This window comes from Pyrus communis, chromosome 14, assembly GCF_963583255.1.
Source record: "Pyrus communis chromosome 14, drPyrComm1.1, whole genome shotgun sequence".
Taxonomy (NCBI): Eukaryota; Viridiplantae; Streptophyta; class Magnoliopsida; order Rosales; family Rosaceae; genus Pyrus; species Pyrus communis.
In genome coordinates, this window is record NC_084816.1 from 23055625 (window position 1) to 23064624 (window position 9000).

General features: G+C 38.0%; 2 protein-coding genes across 3 annotated transcripts; both read right to left on the reverse strand.

Annotated features, from left to right (window-relative positions):
* Positions 1-395: 395 nt before the first annotated feature.
* LOC137716398 (uncharacterized) lies at positions 396-2793 on the reverse strand. The gene is made up of 2 exons (XM_068455845.1): positions 2412-2793; positions 396-1691 (listed from the first exon to the last, which is right to left on the reverse strand). Exons 1-2 carry the CDS (start codon positions 2679-2681, stop codon positions 714-716), a joined length of 1248 nt encoding a protein of 415 aa, XP_068311946.1. The 5' UTR covers positions 2682-2793; the 3' UTR covers positions 396-713.
* Positions 2794-3489: 696 nt separating this feature from the next.
* LOC137715724 (serine/threonine-protein kinase Nek2-like) lies at positions 3490-8160 on the reverse strand. 2 transcript variants are annotated; one of them, XM_068455065.1, is made up of 15 exons: positions 7850-8160; positions 7279-7414; positions 7128-7194; positions 6941-7006; positions 6783-6829; positions 6623-6668; positions 6416-6496; positions 6288-6330; positions 6146-6195; positions 5975-6056; positions 5819-5868; positions 5587-5660; positions 5191-5242; positions 4546-5007; positions 3490-4456 (listed from the first exon to the last, which is right to left on the reverse strand). In XM_068455065.1, exons 2-15 carry the CDS (start codon positions 7362-7364, stop codon positions 3821-3823), a joined length of 1842 nt encoding a protein of 613 aa, XP_068311166.1. In that variant the 5' UTR covers positions 7365-7414; positions 7850-8160; the 3' UTR covers positions 3490-3820. The 2 variants fall into 2 exon arrangements, with proteins under 2 accessions (XP_068311166.1, XP_068311167.1); XM_068455066.1 differs by having other exon boundaries at positions 7824-8160.
* Positions 8161-9000: the final 840 nt, after the last annotated feature.

Genomic DNA, 9000 nt, shown 5'->3' on the forward strand with positions numbered 1-9000 from the left:
GCAGCCAGAGTCTGCAGATTCTGTTTCCTTTACTGCAGAATCAGTAGACAAAAGTTGAATAGGCAAAAACTACAACAACCAGAAACTTACTACACGCAGCTAAACATATTAGAACTTCAGTTAATCTCGAGTAACCGGTCTTAAGTAGCTAAAGAGAGAGAGGCAATTGATTTCTCTCTCACTTGTAACAAAATCAGAGAATGATGAGTTTAATAGGTTACAGGCATTCAATCTTTGTATTTTCAGCGATGTAAATCACATCGAAAGTTAGCATATTGTAATGCTATTTTCTTGGTAGATTAACAACTCCATAATTCACTGGTGTTGCATGAAATTTTGAACAAAGGTACAAGAAATGAGAACCAGTACTCACTGCAAAGTATTCAAGAAGTATATTTCTGAACAAGAAAGCGTCTTAATTTAAATCTTCGCATTCATCCAAGAAGAACATGATCAACAAATCAGAATCCAAGTTACAGAGCTTTGCAGAAAGAAGGTATTTGATCAGTCTAAGTAGCAATTAGCGATTAGCATTGTAGAAATTCAAGGGACAGTTTTTCTACGCGGAGTAATTTCCGCACTCCCCTTTTCACTTCCCTTGTTCCTCTATTTTTTCTAGTCATGAGATTGAATAGCTCAGAGGACAATCAACGGACATAATTTAGGAGAGAAGTGTTGGAGGTGAAAAGGCAGAGTGCTGAAATCACTCCCATTTATCTATTTGACTGCAAACCAGATCCACCATAGTATTGCTTTGTCGTTTCGCGCGAGAAATCTGCAAATGTCATCCCATCTTTCAACCGCAATGCCAGCGGTGGTACAATTTTCTGTAATTCTTCAGTTAGCCTACTTTGTTCCGGATCATCAACCTGTTTGACCTCTGATGATATCTCCAAGGATTTGTCCATGGAATAATCTGTTACAGAGAAAGTTTTGTTCCACGGCGGCTGCAAGAACACAACAAAAGTTTCTCTGCTCAAATTTTCGAACTTGGAATGCCTGCAAACAGAGTGAAGGGTGGCATGGAGCTTTCCTCGTGATATGATATTAGCCGACTCGCCAACCTGAACTATAAAACTCTCAGGAGAGGCCTTCACCATGAACACATTATCCTTTCTGGGATCAAATATTTGTAAATAAGTATTTCCATTAGGGTAAGCATACTCTTGATCCCTTTCTTCTTTCGCTTGTGGATGATTTGACAAGAGAAACATCGGAGCTGTCAAGACGGTGAAAATCCCATAGTCATAATGCCATTGCTGCCACAGGTTATCAGAGCAAATCCCCGAAACTTGTTTGCATTTGTCACCAATCCAATTCCTGCTAGAATTGAAGGGTCTTTTCGATGTTCTCTTCGTGCTCATTGCTTCTTCAACAAGAATGGAACTATCAAGCGATGAATGATAGTGTATGAGACGAGCTTTGGCAGAGCAGGACTCCAACAAGCTCTCCTCAAGCTCATTTCCACCAATGGCACGATCGCATACTCGAGCAAGTTTAAGGCCTAGCTCCATCATGCAAAAACCCAACTCCCTAAATCCATTTCCGAGATTCTCAAACTCATTCACGGATCCATGTTCTGAATTCAATTCGGGTTCATCAAAATCATGTGAATATTTGATTTGCATTGCGAAAGACGACACATTTCTCTCAGGGTTTTTCAAAGGCACATCACTCCCCAAGTTGTGATCCTAAACAAACACTTAGCTTAGTTACCAGGGCAAGAAATAAAACAAAGGGCAAAATTGCACTAGCGGTCCCTATAGTTCATTCGGATATTCAATTTCATCTATATAGTTTATTTTGACATGTTCATCCTTATACTTTGGTTATGTTTTCACTTTAGTGTAATCCGTCCTCTAAGTTGATTTTTTCCATCCCATTATCCGCCACATCTTCTCATTCGAAAAATTCAACTCAGAGAGATTTGTGCCCAATTTGACACATTGGAATAACGTTGCTAACGAAATGAAACTATGAGCTCGTTTAGGAGCTGCTTTTAAATGATTAAAACCGTTTTTAAATAAAAAGTTTTTTAAAACAATCATTAGTTAAAATTTAAAATGCAAATTTTAAAATGCAAATTAATCATGAAAAAACTCTTGAATTATGTGCTTCTTGCGGGACATTTAAAATGTTTTGGAACAAAAAAAGCATTTTACCTAAAAGCAGTTTCAGTGACTTGTGACTTAAAAGCATTTTCCAATCGACCCCTATATTCAATGAAAATAATCGACCCCTATATTCAATGAAAATAAAGCATTTTCCAATCGACCCCTATATTCAATGAAAATAAGGAAAAATTACAAGGACGAAAGTGAAAATTCAAGTAATTACAACTGCTACGAGTGCAATTTAGCCTGCAACAAAAATAAACTTTTTTTTCTTTATGAAAAATAAAAAGTTAATACCTTGAGAATGCCTTTGCGATGATTAGGGTTGAGAAGGGCGAGCTTGCGAGCGAGAGGGAGGAGGGTACGGCGGAGAGAGGCGGATTTGGGGACGCCGGTAATGGCGAGAAGGCCTGGGCCAGCGGGACCTAGGGCTTCCATTATGGCTTTGCTCGTTGACTCCGCCCTTTCGAGCTCTCCTGCCGACGACAATGATTCATCGTTTGACGACACGAGTACGAGATCGGAGTAGCGGAGCTCGTAGAGTTGTAGGACTTCGGCGGTTTCCATGTCCGTCTGCGACTCTGTCTTATTTTCTCGAATTGGGTCGGAGTTAATGGGGAAGATGATACAGAATGTAAGGTTCACTATACAAGTGGTCTTGTAAAGGATTTGGATACTCTTCGAGGTAACTAGTCGGATCCTCCTGATCTGTGTTATTAAACTGTTAAATTTTTATTCAACGATTATAATTATTATAATTTTTAAAAAACTTCCTATTTTTATCCAGCAGTCCATTAACACTGATTAGAATGATCCGACCTTGTAGAGGATCCAATCCGTTTACCACCATAAAGGTCAGTCAAAATAAAAATTAAGTATAAAAGTACGATGTCGAAAATTATTAAAATCGACATGTTGGCGTGGACTCATATACAACGAGAATGATTTATAAGGCACAGTTTGTTACGGTGTACCTATTATATGTCGACGTTCGTATTATGTAAGTTGTTATATTTTTGGGTCACGAATATTGTGACGTTTTGTACCATTAAATATTATGTGAAGACTTTAGAGAAACTTACAGATGATAAGAAGATAGAGATAAAACTTGCAAAAAGAAGAAAAATAATTAACACAAAAATGAATAATATTTACTACTCAAAGTGTGAGTAAGAGTTGCTACTCAAAATTGTTCATTGCTAATTCATAGAACTCTATGTTTATTAAACCAATCATATTATAAATCATTTTATAAAGACCACCTCTAAAAAAAATCAATTAAAATTAAAGTCGTTTAATGATCGAATAATATAAAAACAGATGGCCGAAATTGATAAAAACATTACGATCCGTCTATGTATTTACTATAATAGACTGACTAAACAATTTAATTTTAATTCATTTTTCGCAGAGATAATCTTTACAGAATAATTCTTAACATAAACAATTCAGATCATAAACACAATACTCAATGATTCGAACAAAAAGGGTTTTGAGTAGAAGGTTCTACTCGTCCTCGAGTAGCCAAGCATCGTTCAACTAAAAACCATTCAAAACTCGTTTTAAAGTTATCCTACAATTTCCACTCACTTTGAGATCTTGCCACCTTCAGCATGAAGATATTACACAGCTACTCTTTTCGAATTCCAGAATTCCAAGACGTACGGAATGTACATGATAAAGCAATCGCAATGCGAGAATGCAAACTAGGCCGCGATTTCTTTGAAGCTCTTGGCCAACCAAATGGCTGTTTCCCTCGGAGAAACCTTCTCGGGTCCGAATGGCTTCAAGAGCACTCCGAGCTCATCAAACCTTTCTTGTTGTAGAAGACGCGCACTGAACTCAAGCAACCCTTCCAAAGCCTCTGCACGTTGCTGGAATGATGAGGTGTCGAATCGCTGCTGTCGTGACTCGGAAGATGAATGGCTCGAAACACCAGTGGTAGGGTTCTGCTCAGGAGATTCACTGCCATTTCGAGCAGTTCCGTGGCTGCCATCAATTGTACTGGACTTGGAAATGGTTCTGTCTACAACCTGGACTATGCACTTGTCCTTGGTGATAGAGCAGTTGATGCTGTTCGGCATGGTAGAAGGGTATCTTGCGGATGTTGATGAAATTCCACGGGTTGGAATGAGTGGATCTTCAGAAGAGGCTAAGGGGAATTCAGCCATCTTGTCAAGTCGCGGGGCATTGACAGAAACGTCTGGAGACTCCATAATCCCAAGGGGACCAACATTGGCTCTATATGGGGTTTGCACAGCTGCAGAACTTGTCAAGAACGGAAGAGAAGCTCTTCGAGAAGAATGGGAAGTTTTTCTGGCTGGAGAATGTGACACCGGAAGCTGCAATCATAAGAGTAACAAAGTTGTCAAAATCAATATATAAACTCACCGAGTTTTATCCAACTTACTAATTTAGTAGTATGACTTACCGAATCACGTTTTGAGTTGACATGAGAAATTCTTGACTTTGTAATGTGCTTCCTGGGAGTAACAGAAACTTTTGCTGTTGTTGCTCGTGGACTATTAACAACATTGTACTTTGTGGACACCGACTTTCTGTTACCATAATCTTCCTGGGTACTTCCCACAGATACCTCGGTGAACTTATGACTTAAACAACCCGGGAATTCCTGTGTCCTCACACTAGAACATGGAGAACACTGTTCAGTTCCAGAAATACTAGGATTTAAGGTCCTATCATTGCTGAATGACTGTCTTTTCTCTCTGCTGGTACGAACAGGACTAGTTTCTGGCTCCATGAATCGTGTTTTCCTCCCATAACTGGACTGAGACCAGTCAACTGGGAAAGTATTCCGTCGGGGGCTATTTAATTTTAGATGAACCTCAAGCACATAAGGCTGAAGATGGGGATGAGCAAGCACCTCTGCAGCCTGACAAAACATGGATAATGTTGTGAACAAATCCACGCAAATGGATGATTCATTTCTATAAACAAGGCCGTGTAACTCAACAAACATTCATGCAATGGACATCATACATGACCTACTAGTACATGCAAGAATCAAATAAACGAAAATGTAGTCGGCAAAGGAAAACAAATAAATCAAACTTACACGTGGCCTAAGTTCTGGGTTCTTCCGCAGCATGCTTTTAACAAGACCTCGACTGCAAAAGAGAAGAAAACAGAGAATAGAGAAACCATGTTGTCAATCAACACATTCTGATTCATTGAATACCATATGCAAATATTCATTAAGCAACCATCATCACAAAGTTTCCTAGAATATGGCTTTTAGTTCCTTCGTTAGGTGTTTCAATTAAATAAATCTAAATTCTTCAGAGCGGAAGCAGCTTTCAATAAATATTAAATATCACACATTTAAGAAGGAAAAAAAGGGTCAAAATTTCCACCGACAATGTCTAAACTCAACTCAAAATAAAATATATAAATGAAGTTGCAATCATGAAAAGAACTTAAGACAGGCAACCGAAGCAGGAAATAGACTCACAATGCACCAGAGTACAATGTCGGAAGTGGAGCCACTATTGACTTGTTTATTTTGTTAATCAGAGATTGTATATCCTGTAGTCCGAAGGAAATTCATAAGTCATCAAGGAAAAAGGTATATGTGTTTCCATTCAACTCCTCAAGCCTTAGATAATTCTTGTTTAGTGCCAAAAATACCGCTAAAAGGTAATACAAAGTTCGCAACATTCCTTACTGAAAATTAGCAAACTTACAAAGGCTTTAAATGCTGGCCTGAAAGCAGCGATTTCATATATACAGCATCCTGCAAGACACGTTATACTGATATGTGTATATGGCTAAAAATAAGGACAAAGAAAAGGAATGGGTTTGGGTGGAGGAATACGCTCATTAAGAAGAGGGACACTTACCTAAAGACCAAATATCTGACTTAGAACCATAAGGTATGTCAGCAAGAAGCTCAGGGCACATATGACTTGGAGTTCCGACAACCTGTACATGGAGCAGACATATCATATCACACATAAGCCAGGGTGTAAATCTTAAAAGTCAAAACTATCTGTGTTGGCTGAACTACTTACAGAGGAAGCTAGATCATCCGAAGTTAACATTTTAGCGAGACCAAAGTCACCTACATATTATTATTGTAATTTCAGGATACAATTACCAAGAGAGAATCAAAAATGTGTAACCGAAATTGAACATGAATAAATTATAGCTTACCCAGACGGATGTCTTGATCTTTTGTCAAAAATATATTTGAACACTGAAGCAAAAGAAAAAGTCAGAGAAAACTGTTGAATTTCGAAATTGTAACTCTAAACTAATCTGTCCTTTAACTTGCCACTGACCTTGACATCTCGGTGAAGAATATGGTTTGCATGCAAGTAGTCAAGTGCCATCAACAGTTGAACTAACCATTGGCAGAGTTTCTGTTCATATCCAAATTTCAAGTAACAGACAAAAATTACTGGGGGTATCACATTCTGATTAAACATCTAGCACACAATTGGGAGATCTAAAAAAACATGTGGAAAATTCACTGCAAATATAGCAACCTCTTCAGAGAAATGAACACCACGGGCCCTTTTTATGGCTTCTGCCCTGTACAGCAAGAGGCATTAGCATGAAAAGGTCAGAAGAGCGGCGGGGAACAAGGCCAAATCAAATAATTCCTGAAGAAGTAATGAACCGATTTAACAAAGAAGCAAAACTTACATGTCTCCTCCTTCACAATACCCTATAACAATGCACACAAAGCAACCCTGAAAGTAAAGGCATCCAAGCTTCAATTGCAGAACTAAAGAATTAAAGTAACATGAACAACTACCAACTCATGGTGGAAAAAAGAATAAATGTTCTTAAGAGATACTGACCCTTTCAACCCAGGAATCTTTGTATTCCACAATAAATGGATTATGAACCGTGGAAATAAGCTCCATCTGCATTACACCAAACCAAGATAGCCATTTAAATTCCAAACATTTACAGCCACCATTCCAGTATTACTTAACACTGTTAGCATATGGATTTAGTTGTAAACAAAAAATAAAGAACGCCAACCTCCTGGTGGGCAGATCTCCGGCTTCTATCAGTTTGACGAGCAAGACGGATCTTCTTTAGGACATACCTATGCACGTAAGTATGTATCAAAATTTAGTAAATCTATCACAGACTCGAGTAAATACTAGACCTAATTTGAAAGGAGACTCACTTCTTCTTTTCGTGCTTATGCCTCACGAGAAGAGCAGAACCAAAAGAACCCTTCCCAATCTGCTCTAGAACTTCATACTGCTCCATCTTAAATTCTACCAGTCTCACTCTTCAGTGTCTATAAAACACTTCTACACCTAAAAACAATGCACAAAAACAATCCACACATGAAGAAACAAAAAAGGAAAAACAAGATTAACCGCACCCGAAAAACTAAACACACACAACAATTTAAATCATGAAGCAAAAATTAGTGAACTTTCAACAATGTAATCATGAAGCAAATTCACTAATTAGTAAAATTATGAAGCACAATTTAACCCTTACACAAGTTTATCAGTTTGAACAAGGAAGTAAACTATGAATTACACCCATGGCAAACACAACCCATCAACCCATTAAGCATAGTTCAATCCTTAATCAAGCTTAATCAGCAATTTAATCAAATACCCAATACGAACACGTGCGTCAATCCATCATAAACAAACTATGAAAACAGCAAGAAAAAGTAGGATCAACAGTAACAAGAAGTAAAAAGAAAAGTACCCAAGAATCCAGAACAAGAAAAATACCAAGAAACTCGAAGAGCGAGTGAATCTGCAGCTTCTTCTTCCTTAAAAACTTAAACTTTTCTATCTAAAAAATTTTAAAAAAAAAGGGAGTTGGAGTGTTTATTTGAATTAAGTGGGGACAAAATTAGGAGATTCAGATAAAAGCCCTCCACCTACTTACCTCCTAATTAATTAATTTCCTAATTTTTCTCCATCAGATAAATCGAATAACAAGGTGAGCGCCAAATGGAGTAAAACGAAAGCAAAGCCAAAGAAAGCAGAATTCAAGTTCAAAATTTGCAGAGAGAGAGAGAGAGAGAGGCAGGTTTGGCCTCGGTTACGAAAAGATTCTGGAGAAGGACCGGGGAAATCGGGTGGGCCCACTGCACGGGTAGGTGGAGAAGGAATTGAAACTGCCAAAGGGGCCCACCGCATACACGTCGAACGGTACTTTCCATTTTTAAGGATTTTGCCGGGTTTTTCAAATTTGTCGGAGGTCGGAGGCCTGCCCTGGTTACAAGTTCAAGTTAGTGGGTTGAGGCCCAAAGTGAATAGTGGTGGGCTTTTTGGGGAAATTGGGAGTTTATGAGTCGGGATACGATTCCATGTCTTAACAAAAGTGAAGGAAATGGCTTTTTTTTTTTTTTTTTTTTTTTTTTTTTTGTGTCCCTCCGCTTATTGTAGAGTACCTGCTTGAATACAGTACACTTGAAAAAATTTATCCTGAGTTAGGGTGGGTCGATTTGTTTTTTATTTTTAATACGAATGGGGAGGGGAGAAATAAGTAAAACTGAGACCTTTGCATCTAGTTTCATTTGATCTGTCTAAACTAGCAACAGGCACACACGCAATGTGTGCGCAACAAAATTTGTTTTTAATGTGAACTTTTAATTTGTTTTGCTTTTTCATCTATTTATGAAGTTTTTTATTTTTATGTAATTAACCACACCAGTAAAGTAAGCTTTCAGAGGTAATGTGAAAGTAAAATAAAACTTCAAAGAGAAGAGTTTGTAAACACGATAAATCTCAGAGGATAAATCCTATAGTCGGTGATTTGGCCTGCTTACTAATGGACGCAAACAAAAAAATTATTCTGCCCTGAATACTGGCAAGTGGTAGGTTTCAGCGATCCGTGTTCAACAAGGCAACACAAACAGCATGCATGTTTTGTT

Bases quoted from the DNA above. Each gene is read 5' to 3' on its own strand.
- LOC137716398 (XM_068455845.1), bottom strand. From the start codon at position 2,681: ATGGAAACCGCCGAAGTCCTACAACTCTACGAGCTCCGCTACTCCGAT. The intron at 1,692-2,411 runs GTATTAACTTTT...GTGTTTGTTTAG, and splicing joins ATCGCAAAGGCATTCTCAAG to GATCACAACTTGGGGAGTGA.
- LOC137715724 (XM_068455065.1), bottom strand. From the start codon at position 7,364: ATGGAGCAGTATGAAGTTCTAGAGCAGATTGGGAAGGGTTCTTTTGGT. The intron at 6,830-6,940 runs GTCAGTATCTCT...CTTTACTTTCAG, and splicing joins AAGATTCCTGGGTTGAAAGG to GGTTGCTTTGTGTGCATTGT. The intron at 6,669-6,782 runs GTAAGTTTTGCT...CTTGCTGTACAG, and splicing joins TATTGTGAAGGAGGAGACAT to GGCAGAAGCCATAAAAAGGG.